Below are 19,257 nucleotides of genomic sequence, written 5' to 3'. Positions count from 1 at the left end.
TCCCCGCTCCCCCCCCCCTCCAGCACCGCAGGGTAGAATGGGTTGGGTTTGGGAGGCCGAGCTGGCAGCCACCGCAGCACCCCTTGGCTGCAGCCACTGAGCTAACAGCGCATCTGCGAGGCGGCACCGCTCCCTGCTGTGATGTGCCCTGGTCCCAGTGCAGCCATGGTGATGCCAGATCTCCTAAATCAAGTGCTACGGAGTCACTCTGCACAGCTGCAATCCCCCCCAGGTGCCCCCAGACCTCAAGGCTGGGCCACAAACAAAAATCACTCAATCAGTGTAAAACACCCCTATTGCCTGCACTGGTGTGCAAGCAGAGACAGCGCACGGGGCTGCAGGCGTAAGTGCTACCGCAAGTGGATAGAAACGGAGTTCTCTCTTGTTGCCCAACTGTGTTTGCACCAGGGTCAGTGTTTGAGGGAAGGCACAGAGCTCAGCACTGCTCTGACTGCCTGCAACAGCCTGATCCAGGTGGAAGCCTGCAGACACAGCTCAGGGACGTGCAGGCTGGCAGCAGGGGTGAAACGGCACTGTCCTGCTGAGCTCCCACAGACAACGTCACCTCTGTGCTACTGTTGGGTTTTTTTGTTTGTTTTGTGTTTTTAAATATCTATCTGGAAACATCTAGTTCGTTTTGAGCATGCAATGCTCAGAGGTCTGACTTCTGTTCCAAAAGCATCTGTAGCACAGATGGTCCCCAAGCGAAGTACAGTGCTCTCTCGTGGTCTCCTGAAGGCACAACCTCGCTCACAGCCTCTGCTGAGGTTAGGAGAAATAACAAGGCAGAAGAGGCCAGGAGAAAAGCTGTTAGCCAAGGTCAAGGAGGTGAACAGAGCTGAAGCAAGGAGTGCCGCAGGAGGTGTGGGTTTCATCCTGCTGACTAATGCCTGCCTTTGCTGACTCAGCTCTTTCCAGGAGAGCCACCAGCAGCTGCTGTCAGCAGCACCCAGCTGTGTTAGAGCCCTCCAAATGAGGCATGAGCTGAGTGACTGACCTCACCCTGACCCCTTTATCCATCCTCACTGCTGCTCAGCCAGGCAAATCTATATAGTTGATATGAAATAAATGTTTCCCTACTGATGTCCTCATAGCAGTTTCCCACCTGGGAAATGGGAAGGACACAGAAAGAGACCTGTTAGATCCCCAGCAATGACTGCTCAGAGCCTCAAGCCTCATTGGCTCTGCCATACTGCAACATACTCTGGTGCTGGGCTTAGATTTTCCAAAACAAAACAAAACACCACATTTTCACACCTGTGTGAAAAATAAGCATCACACTGCAGCCCATTGCAAGCAGCCGAAGGAGGAAAAGTGTTTAAGTAGTATCAGTAAAGGACTACCAATGCTGATTCAGAAAATCCCCTGCCCCAGGGTGAGCCCACCCCAGCCCCTGTGCTGGAATCCCTTCTTTGTTTCCCAGTAGCTGCTCTGGGGTGCAGATGATGCTGTCCTGGGGCAGGTTGCAGCTTCCCATAGCAGATACAGGGGACACCCAATGCATGCCCAGCTGAGTGCTGAGTGACAGCAAGGCCAGCACAGCACAGGGCACACAGTCATGTCCTGGGCTGCAGCTGCCTGCAGAGCCGCGTGGGCTGCTGCAAGCTCATCCCCTAATGGGATTAGGAACGGTAAAACCAAGCCAGCTTGTACTGAGCATCAGGCCACCCCGAGGTACTGTGACCTGCTCTGGGCATCTGGAGCAGAAAGGCCACCCCAGGATGGCAGTAATGCAAAGAAAAGGTAGAGAAGCAGAGCCAGTGCTTTGTGCTGGGGAGGAGAGCAACAGTTTGGGACTGGCAGTGCTTCAACCCTAGAAACTCCTCCAGGACCCAGCCCGTCGGCATTGAGCCCCTGGCAGAGCAGAGCCCCTTCCCACGCGCAGCTTTGGGATGACGAGAGGTCACCGTGCACCAGGGCCAGAAATCTCGTGTGGGTGCTGTGCTGCCTCCCCTCCACGTGGAGCAGAACCCCCGGTAGTGCTTCGCACCAGGAAGAGCCCGATTCAGACACACACCGCTCCCTCCCTGCCCCGACTGTCACAAGGGAAGCAGGACGCGGCCAGGATCGCGCACGCAGCCGGCACCGCCCGCAGCACAGCTCTGCTCGGGCCGGAAGGGACCCGCACGTGTCGCTCCGAGCTGCCCTCCCGGCCCCGGTAATTGGATTGCAGCGCTCGGCCGGACGCTGCGTCGCGCCGCCGGAGGGCAGAATTAACCCGAGCACAGCTCCTCTCCGGAAGGCTGCAAGGTCAGCGTAGCGCATCTCCGTCCTCGCTGCAACAGCCAAAACGGATAAAAAACGAAGGAAAAAAACCAATTTGCTGAATGCAACCTTCCCAGAGCCGCTTTGCCTGGGACTGAGCGGAGCACAGCGGCCGAACATTGCCCTCCTCCGACGCTCCTCAGTACCGCAGCTCAGCAGGACGCAGTCCCAGCACGGAGCCCTGACCCGCAGGCTGCCGCTGCACTTCCAACCCCTCCCCAGGTGCCCAGGGAGAGCTTTCTGGGGGCTGACCCAACCCCCCTCCCCACACACGCACCCAGGTCAGCTTTGGGCTTTTGCACGGGCTGTAACTGAGCTCTCAGTCCTACATCGCAGCGTTATTTGGGACTGGGCTGATGCCTCCTGCCTTGCCAGGCACTGCCTCGGGGGTCCTGCAGCACTAGAAGGGGTGAGCACTGTTGTACCTGAACCACACCACATCGGGGATAGTACTGCCTTATCCCATTAGTGTGGGCTCCGACCCAGCCCTCTACCTTAGGCACCAGTGGTGCCAGAGCTGAAAGAGCTCCCAGTTCCTCCCAGCACACCTGTGGACCAGCACTGCCCTATACCTCAATCTCAGTTCACACAGCTGCCTCCATGCCCCAACCCAGAGATGGCAGCTGGATCCAAGCAAGATCATAAGGCTGTACTGCTGTGATAGGTCCCTCTTTGCACCAGGAGCTCAGCCTGCAGGGCCATAGTGAGGGGCAGGATGGTACCATACCTGGAAGGCAGCTAACAGGGTCTGGCTCAAGGTCCCCCTGGCCAGGTGTGGCCTTGCTGGAGTCCTGCACTCCCCAGTGCAGCCCAAAGTGTCTGAGCCTCTGGGCTGTGCTTAAATAGAGCTCCTGGGCCAGGTGTGTGGGCACACAGGTGGGGCAGGTAATTAGTGTCCTCTGAGCTCTGACACTTGCAGCACTGCGTCCTTCTGAGCATACTGGGGTTGCACTGACTCCTCCACCACCCTGATGCAGTGCCCCGGTGCTGTCAGCCCCAGCAGCTGCTGGGTTGGACATCCATGGGGCTGGGAGTCCTCAGCCAATGTGCTCTGCTGTGCAAAGAGCTTCCCAGAAGACGTTGGAGATGTGGAGATCATCTCTTCTACCCTAGGGACTATTGCACAGTGAAGGAGAAATAGCAGGAATGGAGAGAGAGGCAGAAGGGCAAAGGAGAGAAGCAGGAGTGAAACAGCCAGGTGCTCCCATCACCACATGCCAGCTCAAGATGGAAACTGCTGGGGGGCACTGAGGGCTGCCTGGCTGCTGCCCCACACAGATGGGCATGGCCTCCTGCCACAGCAAGGAATGTCTGAGAGAAACCAATGCTTGCCGTGTGGAGCTGGAAACTGCTGGAGACGCTTTAATCCGCCTAATCCAGGGCTCTGGCCCAATTAATATTCTATAGGATCTCCTGGAGCTCTTGTTTTGTTCTGTTCTTGGCTTGAAGGGCTGCCCAAGAAATTGAAAACAGATTATTGGGACGAAAACAGCTTCAATTTGTAGACAGCTGTCTCTACCAAAGCTGGCTTCGATTCCAGCCATTCCCCAGGCGTGATGCAAGCCTGGCTAGAAGAAATTTCTCCCCAGTGGCAGCAGAAGGGCTTTTCTTAGGAGCACGGCAGCGTGCTGGGCGAGCGGGGCAAGCGGAGGAGGCGCTGCGGCTGCAGCTCGGGGCAGAGCGCTGCGTCCCCGCGTGTCCCGGCCCCGAACCCCCGGCACTGCGCTGCGTCCCCGGGCCCGGCGCTGCCGCCAGGGGGAGGCAGAGGCCGCGCGGTGCGGGGTCACCGCTGCGATCTGAGGGGTCCCGGGTCGGGCTGCGGTCGTGCGGAGGTTGGGGCTGAGGCTCCTCCAGAAGTTGGCACCGTGGGAGGGTGCAGGTCGGCACCAGACGGGACAGGATTCTGTTCCTCCGCGGGCTCGGGGCTTGAGCAGACCCCCGAGTATGGCCAGAGCCCACCGTGAGACCCCAGGAAAGCATCCGCTGGGGGAAGGATGCTCGGGGAAGCTGCTTGGTGGAGGACAGCTGGCAAAACCACATTGTGTCAGGTTAACGTGTGGGTCTGCAGGAGAACTGGCTCTGCGACACAAAAGTGGCCCAGACTGTGACTCATAATAGCCCAGTGGTATTTTAAATGCTGTATTTCCAGCTGACTCAGGGCTCTGGGAAGAACAACGTGAGGTCAGACCGGTGGGCTGCCACTGTATGGCAATTCCAGCCTTTGCAGTATGGCAGTTTCAGGGTCTGCCATATGGTAATTCAGCTTCTGCTGTATGGTGACGTCGACCTCTGCTTTATGGCAATGCCAACCTCTGCCAGCACAGTGCCAGCAATGCTCCCACCCATCTGCCTCACGCCCACCCCAGTGACATTTGGGAAAGGAGTGAGGAGGGCAGAGGAATGCACACAGGGCTGACACACTCATTCATCCCCCACCCCCGACTGCGATGCATTCCAGGCAGCCCTCCTACAACACCACATTTGCTTCACCACAGTCCATCCCTGCACATGCTCACTTATCCTCTGCCAGGAAGGCCTCTCCCAAGGCACCTGGAGCAGCACCTGCCATAAATCAGGCAGACCTCCCTCACACCTCATTCTGCCATGCTGAAAAATGAGCACACAGCTTCTCATCTCAGCACCTGCAGCAGGAGCTGGCTCTCAGGGTGTCCCAGAGCAGCCCAAGTGAGCTCAGATCCACTGGGCTGTGTGCATTTGGTGGTGCTGAACGTGGCCGCCTGCTTTGGCTTTGCATGCTGCTGAGATTGTCTCTGCTGGGTTTATTTTCACACAGCTCCTCAGAACGCAGAAAGTGAGAGCTCAAAGCAAACAGGAAAAAGGCAGGTTCTCTGGGCGGCTATTTTTAACCACTGCAAACAGCATCAGTGTCATTATATTTAGAAAAAAAATGCAGAGCGTTTCCTGCCTCCCCTCTCAATACCTTCAGCTATTTCCTTGCAGATGTTGCCAGGAGCAGCACGCAGACAGGCCGTGCTCTGGGACAGGAGGGCTGTAGCTGGGGAATGCGGCTCAGAGCAGGTGCCCCTGGCTCTTGAGGATGAGTGGGCAGTGAGGGCTCGGCCAGGTCCAAGTGCCACCACATGAGCTGCAGCACCTCAAGGATGCACCAAGGGTGAGCATGATGAAGATGCAACATCACAGTCAGCTCCTCCTGCCACGTGACGGGGATGGCAGATGACACCAGGAGGTCTCAGCTCTGGGTGGACAAGGGCAGGTGGCTCAGGATCTGCGCTTGCTGCTCAGAGAAGCTTCCCTTTGGCTTTGGTGTGCTCGGTTCCTCACATTGTGCTCAAGGACTGCGGTCGGTGAAGCGTTTGTGTTTCATTCCCAGCATTTGTGTTTCGCTCTGGGTGGCAGCAGCGTGGCAGACCGCAGCTCAGCGGGGCCACGTGCAGCATCGCTGGGAAAGAGGCTCTCCCAACCCCAACCACACTGTGCTGGTTGTGCTTTCCAGCAAAACCCCAGCACGGGGAGAACGGGATTTCTACAAGTGGATAGGGAAGCTCTGTGCCCGAGGGAGGCGACAGAGAAACTGTTGGAAATGTGGTACAGATGGCACGAGCTGCAGCCAAAATCAGCTTAAACAGCCTGCAGCCAGGCGGTGGGTGATGGCAAGAGTACACAACACTGCTCTCGGTGGTATCCGTGGGAGATGTCCCTCCTTGGGCTCAGCAAAAGCAGCTGTGTGCCCCTACTGTGTTGGGCTGTGCTTCTCTTCTTGGACCCTGGCTCCCAAGAACTGCCTTCTAAGATGCTTCTTTGGGGCTCTGGTTGCTCAAAACAGAAGCAGAAGCCCTGACCAGGAGCAGGGTGTGCAGAGCTGTGGGTATGGCTGCTGTCACCAACTCTGCATGACACATGCAGACCAAACGCTCCCTTTCTGCACACCCCTCCCCAGAGACCCTCTCTCCCAGGACACCGAGCCCAGCTGTGCTGGGTGCCCACCCAAACCCCATCCTACAGGGGCTGCCGTGGCTCTCGTGCTGTGATCAGAGCATGCATTCCATCCAGCCCAGCTGCTGCGTGCTCTTAATGAACACTGAGACCCGTATGGGATGACCTCCTCTCCTACCTCACAGGGGATGCTCGCTGGGGGCCGTGGGTTTGCAGCCTCCCCAGCAGGTCCCTGCCCCACAGGCAGCCTGACAGCAGCAGCCTGCAGCCAAACATCTTTTACAAATCACGGCGCATAGCTCACATTCTCGGCTGGTTTATGAGTGTTTCATCTCCTCGTATTGATCAGGGCTGGAGCCGAAGTAATTACGTTCATCAGAAATAATTTCCCCTGATTTTGAGTCATATTTGAGCGGGTGCCCACCTCCCCCGCTCACCCCTTTCGGCACAGCAGCTCTCTGCTCCCTGGTACATACTTTCCGGGCGACATCGCTGCTTTCATAACCATGGTGAGACCTGAAGGCTTGTTTTTCTCAGCTGGATCCCACACACACTAAAGGTTTCAGCTGTGCCGTTAGGACTTGGCTGGGGACGTGGTCAGGAGGAGCTGGTTGATGGGAAGTGCACGCCTGGGAAGTCCAGCACTGGGAAGAGGGAGCTGGGAGCTGGGACCCTCTGCAGCACACCCCACCTAGACAAGGACTGGAGAACAAAATTTATTTCAGCCTTAAACCACAAGAAAAACAGGGATAGACAAAAAGAATGAGCAATGTGATCAGGAAACATGAGTTAGCCCCATGGAAAATACCAAGGGTCTGGACCCATGAGGTCAGGGTCTGGGTTTATATCTTGTCTGGGAGACAACCAGTGAGATTGTAAAAGAAGCTCGTGTTTGGAGATGCTTTGTACCAAAAATAATCTCTCCGAGGCTCACAACACTTGATACGTGATGATTCCTGACACTGTTTTCCAAATAATAATGGGAAGATTCATTTGCCTGAGGCTTCCAAGCTTCATCTTACAAAATTCTTATTCTTTGGGTTATCTGAATGTTTAACTTACGGGGACAGTTATGGATGGCTCTCGTCTGGGCTTCAGCAGAGAGTCACTCTGAATTGCTGCCCAGGTTTTGCGATACCTGTTAAGAAGCAGCGCTGGCCCTTCTCAACACAGCTGGATGTTGTAGCGATAAGCCCCTCGAGTCTGAATTATGACATTCTCCATGATTTTGGCTAACAGAGCCCTTTCTCGGTCGCCACAGCCCATCGACTCCCCATTGCAACCTCAGCTCCTTCCTCTCTGCAGGCACAGGGGCTGTGAATGGGACGGCCACCACCGCAGAGCCCCACTCATGGGGTCCTCTGCGCTCAGCCCCGGCCCCCCATGGCAGCCCACAGGGGTCAGCGGTCCCAGCTGGAGCCGAGGGTTTCTGGTGCCGCTGCCTGACTGTCAGGAGCTGGACGGCAGCCCGGAATTCTTTTCTCACAAGTCACTTGGATGGCCACCAGATGGTAAATACTTTTCGTCTCTCCTCGCCTGGGCTTGGGGTGGATGTGGTGATCTCAAGGTAGAGGACTGCATGGCTGCCCCTCACCGTGGCTGGTGGTCCCCGAGGGGATGGACGTGGCCACAGAGAATGGAAGCAGCCATAAGCAGCCCTTTTAACTTCAGGGATCCTGGCTGTCCTGAGCTGTCAGTAAGGAAAGGAAGAGGCTCAAGCAAAGGGAAGGGATGGAGGGAGAGCAAGGTGTGCAGCCATTGCAGAGGGATGTGAGTACAGATGAATGGAGCAAAAAATTAGAGATTGGCAGGGCTGCTCACCACGGCGTGTTCAATGGCACAGCACGAAGAAACACGGCTGTCTAAGAAAGTCAGTTTGCTGAGTGGGTTCCTTCATTTCTATAGAAACAGCAGAGCTTCCCAGGAGATGTATTTAGATCCTTGCAATAACTGACCACAAAAAAAAACCCCAAAACTTGACAGTAATGCCACGGGAACCACAGAGCACAACTGTGGGATGAATCCCCAGCCATGAAATGACACGTGGTACAAAACACAGATTGGGTACATGCTCCAGAGGGGAAGAGTTGTAACAGTATTTACATGATGAGCTGCTCAAGCACTGCTCCGTGCTCCTGCAGAAGGCAGAACCCGTGTGATGTGGTGAGTCCAAATCCACACCACGTGCATCCAACCCCATGTGCTGTCGCACAGGGGGCTGCACATCGCTTTCCTGCTCTTGCTGTGCCATAGGAGCCAAGGAAAAAGAGCACTTTCAGCACCTGCAGAGCTTGCCTGGCCGTTCCTGCACACTGTGAATCCCACACAGCAGAGGGGCAGCATTCTGCCCTCAACTTTGGGATTCCATGCAGTGTGGGTGACATATCCCTCTCCCATAGCCGTGCCCTGGGGCAGAATTAAATACAGGGGCTGGGTTCCCAGCTCTGCTCAGTCTTGGCACCATCCCAGGCTGGATGTCAGGGGAACAGCCACCCCTGCACATTCACAGTCCAGCAGAGAGGTGCTGGCTCTCATGCTCAGCAGCCCCCTCTGCCATGCCCGTGCCATTGGGGACGTGTCCCTTGTCCCTTCCCTTCTCTTGCTCTCCCAGCAGACAGCACGCTCTCACCTTGAAGGGAGTGGAAATGTCAGCTGGAATGTAGGCTGGAAAAAAAAGAAAGCAAATCTTGAGGCTCGTCCAAACCTACTCCTGTTTATATTGGAGCCTGGGAGTGACATCAGAGCAGGGAGAGTATAAACACCAGCAGGACCCACTCGGGGCTTTAAAGCCTGCAAACATGAGGCTCCGGCTGGAGAAGCAGCTCCTCATCCTCTCCTTGCTCTGCATCCTCTCCAAGGTAAGGAGTCGGGGTGTGGGATCTCCTCAGGCTCACTCAGGGCAGCACCAGGATTCCCAGTATGGGACTGTAGGGAGGCTGCAGTGCTGCTGTAGCCTTGACAGCTGGCAGACAGCTGTATGTCTGCAGAGCTCTGCCTGGGAGAGAATTCCAATGAAGCAGCATAGTCTTAACTCTCATGGACCAAATGCTTCTGTGTTGCAGCAATGTGCTCTGTTTGCTCACCTGCCCCTGCAGCCATCCCACAGCTCCTGCAGGCTCTGTGCTGTGAGCACCAGCCCCAGGGCTACTCAGCTCTCCCCCATTCCAGGACACTCATGCAAACCATCCAATAAATTGGGGTTGTTCCAGGGATTTGATTTTTTTTTTTTTCTCTTGGATTCTGCATGACACAGCTCACTGTGCAGAGTTTTGAAAAATGTTGGGGTATGTCAGTTCCAAATTCTTGTAATTGCTGATTGAATCCCAAGCCAGACTGCAAGCAGGGACACAGAACAGCCTCGTGCCTGTTTGACTGCTTTCCTGGGCACTTAAGATCTCCAACAGGAGCCACATTGCCATCTAATGACAAGTTAATTGCAGGGAGCATGGGGAAATGGATTAATAGAGCTGGATGGGCAAATCCTTCTAAAACATCAATCTGTAATAAAAACCTGAAAGATGAAAAATGCACTTGGCTCCTGGGTGAGCTATGACTGATGAGCAGCTCCTGGCCAGGAGAGCTCAGTGAGCTCTGGAGAGCCACCAGCTATCCTCTGCCCCCAACCTGAACTTGGCCAACATCACCAGTGCCCTGGTCCTTCATGGTCCCCCTGCCTTCTGCTACAGCAGCAGTGCTGCTCATTGAGAGGACCAGAACAAGGCAGAGACTGCCCAGCCCATTTTGGAAAGATTTCACCTTTCACGTCCTGGCAGGGCTGCACTGCATTGTGCAGGGCAGCACAGAACTGCAAATCCAAAACTTTTGGCTTCAGACCCAAAATGCAGCAGCCCCAGCAGCCACCCCTGTCAGATGTGCCAGGGTAATGGCGTGTGCAGAACAGCCACAGACACACTGCTGCCCACCTGGGGGAACTCCTGCAGGCACAGAGCAGGCACACTGCCTTAGGACACAGGTTGGCAGGGGCTGCTGCAGGCAGGGCAGGGGAGGAGGCAGCCGTAGCACAGAGAACAGCAGTGAGCTTAATCAGGCTTCGGTTCTCCCCTGCAAATGTGTTGTCCCATTTCTTGGCACAAATGAGAGATGTGCTCACAGCGAGGGGTTGGGGAGGAGCAGTGCCCTCACCGTATGCACGCTGCTCCTGGGAAGCTGCATCCCCGACTGTGCACCAGCTGCCATGTGGGGCTGCTAGCGCCACCTGATGAACCCCGGTGTGTGGATGCTCACTTCCCCAGCCCTACCTCCTCCTGCACTCACAGCAGTGTTGCATGTCAGCCCCCATCCCGCAGGACATCCCTGATTCTCCTGGTTTCCATGGGAGCCCATCGTGCTGCGCAGTCGCTCCCTAAGAAGACAGCAGCTTTCCCAGCAGCACTGCCATGTTCCCATGGATGGGCAGAGCCAACGATCTATCTCCACCCAACCAAAGTTGACTTTCAGAGGCCATCCCAGTGCACCTGCAGCCACCAGCTGTGTCAAACCCGCGATGCTTTGTACCCCCAGGTGTGCTCCCAGCTGTGCCGACGGCCGTGCTACTGCTCCCACGTGCTGCCCCGCTGCCCACGTGGGTCCCCCCTGGTCCTGGATGGCTGTGGCTGCTGCAGGATCTGCGCTCGGCGCCTGGGAGAGCCCTGCGACTTCCTGCATGTCTGCGACCGCAGCCAGGGGCTCATCTGTGACTACAGCTCGGGAACAGGAGGCACCTGCAACTGTGAGCACCACGGCTGGACGTGGCTCTGAGAGCTGCTCTGCCGAGGAAGATGCACACAGATGGCTGCGGGGCTGTGTTGCTGCTCCTGCCAATTCTAACGCCAGTCGCTGGCCAGGTTTTTGGGGGTGGTTTGAGTGGGATGGGCATAGCAGTTCCAGAGACGTTGCTGGGGATGGAAAACTGCAGAGAAATAACAGAGGGATATTTTCAAGTCTGAAAGCCCTGAGAAGTATGGACAGGGTTGGAGAGCAGTGGGTTTCTCACCACCTTGATGTAGGAGGCAGGGAAGGGGAGGTCGGGCGATGCATCACCTCATGCCTCCCTATGCCCTTGTGACCATCCAGTTCCCCCTCCTCCTGGCAGCCCCCCATCACCACCAGCTATCCCCTCTGCCACCCCCACTCTCTGTCCCCTTGCCCCAGTGGCTTCCCCCTGTCGTTACAGTTGAAGATGACGAGGAGGGCTGTGAGGTGAATGGGCGGCTGTACCGTGACGGGGAGGTGTTCCAGCCCAGCTGCAAGCTGCAGTGCCGCTGCCTGGATGGGGGCTTCACCTGCGTCCCACTCTGCCAGGAGGACGTCCGCCTGCCCACCCCAGACTGCCCCTACCCACGGCGCGTGGACATCCCAGGGAAGTGCTGCCCTGAGTGGGTCTGCGAGGCCAGAGAACGGCAGAGCACTGGGGCAGGTAGGAGGTGGGATGAGGCGTTGAGCTCCAGCGGGAGACCCTCACTGCCCCTCTCTCCGTGGCACAAGGCAGGTAAGGCAGCGCTGGGCTCCAATCCCATTTCTCCTCTGTTTCCATCCAGCCCCCGCAGTGCCGTACCTCTGCCAGCCGTGGGTCACAGAGTGGAGCGCCTGCTCGGCCACCTGCGGCATGGGCTTCTCCACCCGCATCTCCAACCAGAACCGCTACTGCCGGCTGGAGACACAGCGGCAGCTCTGCATGCTCAGGCCCTGCCCGGCTCTGCCGGCGGCACCCCTTGTGGTAAGCGATGGTGATGCCGACACCTCCAGGCAGCAGCTTGGAGTGGGAATGGGACACCCCAGCCAACACCCCGTGCGCACCCCATCAGCCCCCCAACCATGAGTCCTCCAGCATCCACTGTCCCCACATCGCTCCGCTTTGCCTTTCCAGAGGGGATGAGGAGGGTGTTTGCAGCCCTGCCCACCCTGGTTGTGTCCCGGAGCCAAGGCCCCGGCACAGAGGCTGGCACACATCTGTGACACCGTGGTTTTGGAGGAGATGGAAGACACGTCCCTTGGGAATCTGGGGGAGAACCGATGGACTTCAGCTGCAGAGGAGGGTGGAAATAGAGAACAAGATCCCTACAACACGCCTGTGTACTCTGCTGCCCCGGGTAGGGTTGCTGGGCAGCAGCGCCCAGTTGTATGAGATGGGGAAATCCTGCCCCAAGCACAAACCCACCTGAGAAAAGGGGACGTTGTCCTTTCCCGGATTGGAGAGGCTTTCGGAAAGGGCTGAGCGATGCTGCTGTGCCAAGCACCGCACACACAGCTCTGCTCTGCAGAATTAGACCACTAGCGGGACGCCCCGTGCCCCCACGCCGGGGATGGGGGCTCGCTGTCCCACCACACCCGGGCACCGGCAGAGATGTTTTCCTGGCGGCAGCTCCCATTCACCTTCCCCACATCCCTCCAGTACAAACAGCTCCCTGCTCCGCCTGGCCGCCTGCTCTTCAAAGCCCGGCGGTTTGGCAGGGCTCTGGCAGGCGTGCAGCTCAGACGGAGGAGGCACCAGACATACCACCCCGCATCCAAGCGCATACCCCAAAAAAAGGCCAGCAGAAAGGCAGGAGACGGGAAAACAAACAGCAGAGATGAGCCCAACGGGTTGGAGCTGCTCCAGTGTGCAGAGCTGCACAGGAGAGCGGAGCGGCAGTGAACCTTTAGGGGCTGCTCAGAAACGAAACCCAAATGCCCTCTAACGGCCTCGCAGCGACGTGCAGAGCAGGGCGAGAAGGGCGGCGAGCAGAGCAGGCGGGACCGCGCATCTTGGCTGTGCACCCCTGCAATCAAAGCGCTGTGAACGTGATTGCAGCGTGTTACTCTGGGTTGAGCGTCCCCCTCGGCCAGCAGCAGAGCCCAGCAGCTCCAGCAAGCGCTGGAAATAAATCAGTGTGAAGGGTGTTGTCACCTCTTTGGGGGAAAAAATAAAGGAGAAAAAAGAAAAGAAAAAAAAAAAAAAAAAAAAAGAGCCTTGCTGCTCATGCAGTAATACACTGTTTATAAAGAGAGTTATTTACTAACACCATTCATTTAGTGGGATGGAGGGGATGCAGGAGCCCCCAGCAGGCAGCACACAGCACGAGGGACCCGGCATCATCGGTTTTCTGCCTCTGTGGTGGCAAAAACAACAGTGGTGTGAAGCTCACTGAGACTTTAAAACCCGCAATGTTCCTCTGCTGACATGGGTGAGGCACAACCAGTGTACCAAACATCCTGGGTTCAAGGCAGTTCGGTTTTCCATGTGCTGAGATGTGCCCCGTGCTGGCTCAGCCCATCCCAGCCACCCCACGCTGGTGGTGAAATCCTAACGGTCACTTTTTAAGCAGCAACCTGCAATCTGTATCTCAAACACAAATGACTCAATGCACCTCTTGGGTTTCTTTTTGGGGGGGAGAGGGAGCTGTGATTCACTCAGCAGAAAACACCTAAATAACGAATTAATGACTTCAAACAAATCAGAGTTACTTTTCCCTAAAGAACAGAGGGAAACTGACCCTCACAATCCAGGTGTGAGTCGCACGGTGTTTGCTGCCCCCTCTAAGCTGTGCTACCGGGGCAATCAGTGCTTCTGCAGCCCCAGCCCCGGGCTCTGTGGGGTGCTGGGAGGGGTCAGATAAGCACTGCACACCCACAGACGGTTACAGGAAGCCCTGTAGCTCAGAGCCACATCCGTACCCGCAGCGGCACATGAGAGTGGCAGACCACGGTTTGTTTCTCGGCAAGCATGTGCCACAATCAACAGACTGTAACAAAACAGACTTATTTTGCTGCTGTTGAACAGAATCTCTATTGCTAACCGGAGCCAACACATCTGCAATAAGCAGACACTCCCGTGGCTCGGGCTTCTCTGCGGCAGCACAGGAGGGCAGGGCCGTACCCCTGCCATGGAAAACGGCATTCCTTCTGCCCGTTGGTCTGTTCGCTCTGGTGCCCGGAGATAACGTTATTTCTGGCGTTGTTTGTACCGCAGCAGCTGCTCAGCAGTGAAGGGTGATCGCACTCTTTGGGTTCAGTTTTAACTCTCGCATAAGCTTCACCAGCTGCGAGTGCCCGCTGCGTTACACCCCCAGCGCCTGCGGGCAGGAGGGGGAAGGCACAGCGCTTCTTGTGTTCCCTCCTCTTAAAACCGCTCAAGGGCGGGGAGGAAGGGTTTGTGGTTTTTTTTTAATTTGTGGAAGGGATGTCGAGCAGGATGTTGTTGTTGCGCGCTACCCGGGAGGTGCGCTGGGGCCAGGCAGCTTCGCGCATCCGTGGTGCTGGCACCGCCCCTCGCACGCGATGCGCTGGACCGGGGCCATCTACACTTGGCAGGCGGATCTCCGCCCTGCTCTCGCTCCTAACGCCGGGTGTCTGTGGGCTGAGCACGGAGCTGCAGGTCGGAGCTGGATGCGGGGTGCAAGAGCGGCGTTCCCTGGGGACGGGACGCAGCGAGCGGAGCGGCAGCGAACTGTGAACTCTCCCACCCACGCGGCGCAGAGCCGCCCCATGCGTGCCTTCCTCCCGCCCCTCCCGGCACCACCAGAAATAGCTCGAGCCTTGGTGCCCGGCTCGCAGTACCTCCAGCAGGCTGGCAGCTCCTCCAGGAGCCCCACGCTCCGTATCCCCGGCCCTGGGGCTGGATCCTGACCTCACGAGCACCTCCCCGAGCGCCGCACCACCTGCTCATCTCCTGCAGCGCCCGATGGCCAACAGCACTCCGCTGTGGGACAACGGCAGCCAGGCTCTGTGCCCCGTGGATGCCGCCTTCGCGCAGCGCTTCCTGCCCGGCGTCTACCTGGTGGTGACCCCGCTGGGGCTGGTGGGGAACGTGCTGGGGCTGCGCTATCTGCGCTCTGACCGCCGCAGCCCGCTCAGCCCGCTGATGGGCCACCTGGGCCTGGCCGACCTGCTGTACGTCTGCACGCTGCCCTTCCTCATCAGCTACTACCTGCACGGCCGCACCTGGGCTTTCGGCCGGGGCTGGTGCCGCCTCACCCGCGGGCTCTTCCACCTCAACCTCTACGCCAGCATCGGTTTCCTCACCTGCATCAGCGTGCACCGCTACCTGGGCATCGTGCACCCGCTGCGGGCGCGGGGCCGCTGCCAGGCTGCCGTGTCGCCGGGCCGGCTCAGCGCGGCCGTGTGGCTGTGGGTCATCGCGCAGGTGGGCCCTGACTTCGCCTTCAGCAAGATGGACCCCGCGGGGATGCATTGCCATGACACGACGGGGGATGAAAGCCTGGGTGCCTACGTGCCCTACACCGCCGCCGTCACGGTGACGGGGTTCGTCATCCCCTTCCTCATCATCGTCGGGTGCTACTGCCACGTGGTGGTGGTGCTCTGCAGGAGCGACACGGTGGAGCCCGGCCTCAGGAGGAGCAGCATCAGGCTGGTGGTGCTCGTCATGGTCCTCTTCTCCGTCTGCTTCCTGCCCTACCACATCTTCAGGAACCTCAACTTGCTGTCCCGAGCCTGGCGGCGGCAGGGGTCCTGCACACAGGCCATGAAGGACATCTACGTCTCCTACCAGGTGACCAGGGGCCTGGCCAGCTTCAACAGCGCACTCAACCCTCTGCTCTATGTCATGACCAGCAAAGACTGCATGTCACGCATGAGGAATATCTACCAAAGGACCAAGGAGACCCTGGGATCCCTCTTCACATGGGAATCCTCTAACCAAACCCATGAGACGAGGAGCAGCATTGTCTTTGAGGAGCAAGAGGCTTCTGAGCAGCTCTGATCAGTGCAGCACCTCCCCAACAGCTGTGCACATCAGCTTCAGCTTTCCCCCACCTGAAGCACGCTTTGTGGTGAGATGAGACTGCAGTCCTCGGCTCCAGCATGGTGCCTGGGACAGATGGGACTGAGGGCAGAAGGGAGTAGGCTGGGCTTGGGCTTTAGAACACAGCAACCAGCCCCAAGTGGGGCAGAGAGCTGCTGCGTTGCAGGATGATGGAGAGGGGGAGTTTTGCAGGGCAAAGTGCTGTAGAAATGGAAACATTCACTAACATATCTTGATTTAAACATGACTAAACTGTGCCAGCAGTGGTGGTGGTTGTTTGTGGAAGCAGATCTGCTTCAGGATCTGGCTTATCTTCTGCTGCATGCCTCCGTCACAGCAGAAAAATGTACTTTAGAATTATTCACTCTCTTCTGGAAGAGTGCATAACAAACAAACCGGCATCTTAAAGTTTCTCAGGGCTTTTTTTTTTAAATTGCAAGGCAAATGACCGCAGTGGCCTGAACCATGTGCTCAGCAGGCAATGCCCCAGAGAGCTCTGAGCCACTTGGGTGGGGGCTGCAGCTCTCCGGCATTTGGCCTCACAGCAGTATTAACATGAGCTATTGTCTCCTGTAAATCTGATGTGCAAATGTCACCTGCAGAGAGGCAGCACCGGCTGAAGTTGTGCAGAGGTACAGTGAGCTGCCAGGGCAGGACGTGCATCAGCTTCCGTGGATGCAGGGGCATTTCTGCTGCAGGGGGAGCAGCAGCTCCTGAGCAGCACTTCGCTTTTTGCTTTCGGTTCTCCACAACACGAGCAGCTGCAACGCATGACTGGAGCAGCGAGACTTGAAGCAGCAGACTTCAGAAGGGGCACATGAGTTAGAACTGCTTCGTACCTGGAGAGCACGGCCCCACGCAGGGCTGAAGTCAGAGCAAAGCCTGACCTGTACCAGCCAGCTGTGATCACAGCCCGACCTCACCGCCCTGCAGAGGACACAGTGGCCATCACATAGGGCATCTGAGGTGCAAATAAACTCTTAACATGTTCACCTGTGCTCCTCTGGCTTCTAGAGCTTGGTGGCAGCACACAGCCAGCTGGCCTGGGGGACGGAGCAGGGGCACACACCAGCTCTGCTCCCCTCCGTGCGCCCAGCTCTCATCCACTGCCCCCACATTGTTGTTAAGGGTGAGTTAAAGATCTGTATCCCATGAACCAGCCCTGAGCATTTGTAGCATCTCATGGTTCCATATCCCACGTCAGTCAAACCAGCAGAAGCCACTGGAGTCTGCACACTGTAACAATGGCTCCAGGGCTTCACAGCCCTCCTGATCCTCAGGCAGCACCACTCTCCATGCAAGCTGAAAAGAAGAAAAGAAAAAAAAAGCCCTCCCCCAGACCCAGCCAAGTTCCTTCCCTTAATTAGCTGCGTGTGTAATTAAGGACAACCACTGGCACATGAGCCTGCCTGGCTCTCACAGCTGTGTAATGGAGCAGCAAAGCAGCCCCTTCCTGCTGCTTTTGCTCCGGGCTCCTCCCTGTGCAAAGAGCATCTGCTGCCCTGCAGGGGACAAATGTGACAGAGAGAGAGGTACAGATGTATGACCATTTCACTTCCCCAGAATGCAAAACTGTTCTGCTTGGCATCCAGAATGCTACACAAGAACATACTGCTGTCAGCAGCAGCTAAACCAGAGGCCCCCAGCAGAGTGAGGAGTGCAGAACAGGGGGGGCTTTGGGAGCATCTCCTGTGGCGTGGTGGGAGCTGCAGCGTGTGCAGAAAGGGCTGAGTCCTGCAGGTCACTAATGAAAGGTCACAGCATCTCCGAATGCAGCATTTATTTCTGCAGCAGAGCAGTTTCACTGTCCCAGTACCTCTGGGTATAGGGAGAGCAGACCTGACAGCTCATCTGATTTACCAAGGACATCGGCTGGGCTGGGAAAGCAATGGTAGTGCAGTTAACTCTGGGTGATCCAGGCAAAAATGGTCAATGTGTGTGGGATCGGGTGCTGCCAGTGAATGTTTCTTTAAAATGAAATTCGGAGTCTTTGTGCAGAGTGCTTTGGCATCTGGGAGACCAACAGTTTATTAAGGAGAGCACACCGTATAAATAGAACAACATTCAGCGTGGCTGCGTGAGGCTGTTGGTCTCATATTGCTCCTATTGTTCCTGTGTGTGTGTGGTTATAAATAGGGGACACTGCGTGGTGTGGGACCTCCATGGGGCAGGAGGTGCCCTGGGGTAACCCAGAGCTTCACCTGCACAGCTCTGTCCCTCAGCCCCTGCCCAGAGACACTCAAATGGAGCATACTGAAGCGAGCTCCTTGTCCCACTGCAGCCCCAGGGTGATTTTCCTGCTCCAAGCAGGCGCTTTGCCCGACTCCCCAAAGCCCAGCGTTAATTTCATTCCCATCACTGACTCAGAGATCCGCAGAGCAGCTGTGGCCGTGGCACTGCTGTGTGCTCTGCCCTGGGGACGTGGCTCAGCCACTGCACGTCGGCCAGGAGCCACAGGGGCATCTCTGTGTGCCGCTATGGGAGCAGCCATCCCATCGCCCACATTCATCCACCCTGAGAGGAGCAGCTGGAAAACTTCCGTGCACGAACGATTTGGTAAAAAGTCGCGACTTCGAGGTGGAGAACAAAACGTGTCTGCAGCGCAGTGCTCTCACTGCACCACAAAGCAAATAGTGCCAGTTTAGTTTATTTGTTCCCCACTCCTGGTCCTGCAGCCCCCGGCCCCACAGCCCAGTCACAGCACTGGATGGGGGCTATGAGAGCAGCAGGATGGCAGCATTCCCCTTCCCAGCCCCACTGCAGGATGAGGGCGAAGCTGTCATCCAGGCATCCTCAGGAAAATCCTTGCATACTTGCAATGCATTCCCAGAACCTCTGCCCCTCCCCTGCCTGCAGCAGAGAACTCATTTATAGCACTGCCCACCGTGGGAGCGGAGCAGGTCCTGCTCTGCATTTCACCAAGCACTGCTGTGGCCGTGTTTGTGTGCTGATCCCAGTGCCACCACCCTCAGCCCCGGCTGTGCTGGGATGCCTGCATCCCAACTGGTTGTCTGCTCTGCTTCTCAGCAAACAATCCCAGCAGTGATTAAGTAGGGACATTATTGTTTTAGCTTGTTTTTGTGATTAAAGCCAAGGTGCTCCAGACAAATAAATGCACCAATGAAAGCGGCCGAGATCAAAGCAGTACCTCTCCCAGCTGGGTGCGGGCCAGGCGTTTTATGGCAGGTGCTGTGTGCCTGGCTGGCGCTCAACTGACAGCTTTCCAAGCACATAAAAACTTAATAGGCTGAAAATAGAGTTTGTGGTCACAGACTGACAGCAGCAGCGCTGGCAGCTTGGGGCCGCTCCATGCATGAGCTCCAGGGGAGCGGGGCTGA

At 57.0% G+C, this 19,257-nt stretch overlaps 2 protein-coding genes across 3 annotated transcripts; both read left to right on the top strand.

Annotated features, from left to right (window-relative positions):
• Positions 1–8,960: 8,960 nt before the first annotated feature.
• CCN5 (cellular communication network factor 5) lies at positions 8,961–12,884 on the top strand. 2 transcript variants are annotated; one of them, XM_090151997.1, is made up of 5 exons: positions 8,961–9,038; positions 10,702–10,909; positions 11,354–11,596; positions 11,718–11,896; positions 12,631–12,884. In XM_090151997.1, exons 1-5 carry the CDS (start codon positions 8,979–8,981, stop codon positions 12,751–12,753), a joined length of 813 nt encoding a protein of 270 aa, XP_090008123.1. In that variant the 5' UTR covers positions 8,961–8,978; the 3' UTR covers positions 12,754–12,884. The 2 variants fall into 2 exon arrangements, with proteins under 2 accessions (XP_090008123.1, XP_090008124.1); XM_090151998.1 differs by having other exon boundaries at positions 12,047–12,884.
• A 1,457-nt stretch (positions 12,885–14,341) lies between these two features.
• LOC116227538 (P2Y purinoceptor 1-like) lies at positions 14,342–17,808 on the top strand. Its single transcript, XM_090151996.1, has 2 exons — positions 14,342–15,947; positions 16,522–17,808. The coding sequence occupies exon 1, from the start codon at positions 14,840–14,842 to the stop codon at positions 15,875–15,877; it is 1,038 nt and encodes a 345-aa protein (XP_090008122.1). The 5' UTR covers positions 14,342–14,839; the 3' UTR covers positions 15,878–15,947; positions 16,522–17,808.
• Positions 17,809–19,257: the final 1,449 nt, after the last annotated feature.

This window comes from Phasianus colchicus, chromosome 17 (assembly GCF_987193195.1).
Source record: "Phasianus colchicus chromosome 17, bPhaCol1.hap1.1, whole genome shotgun sequence".
NCBI lineage: Eukaryota > Metazoa > Chordata > Aves > Galliformes > Phasianidae > Phasianus > Phasianus colchicus.
Note: the sequence above shows the minus strand (reverse complement) of the source record. Positions and strands in the feature narration are given on the sequence as shown.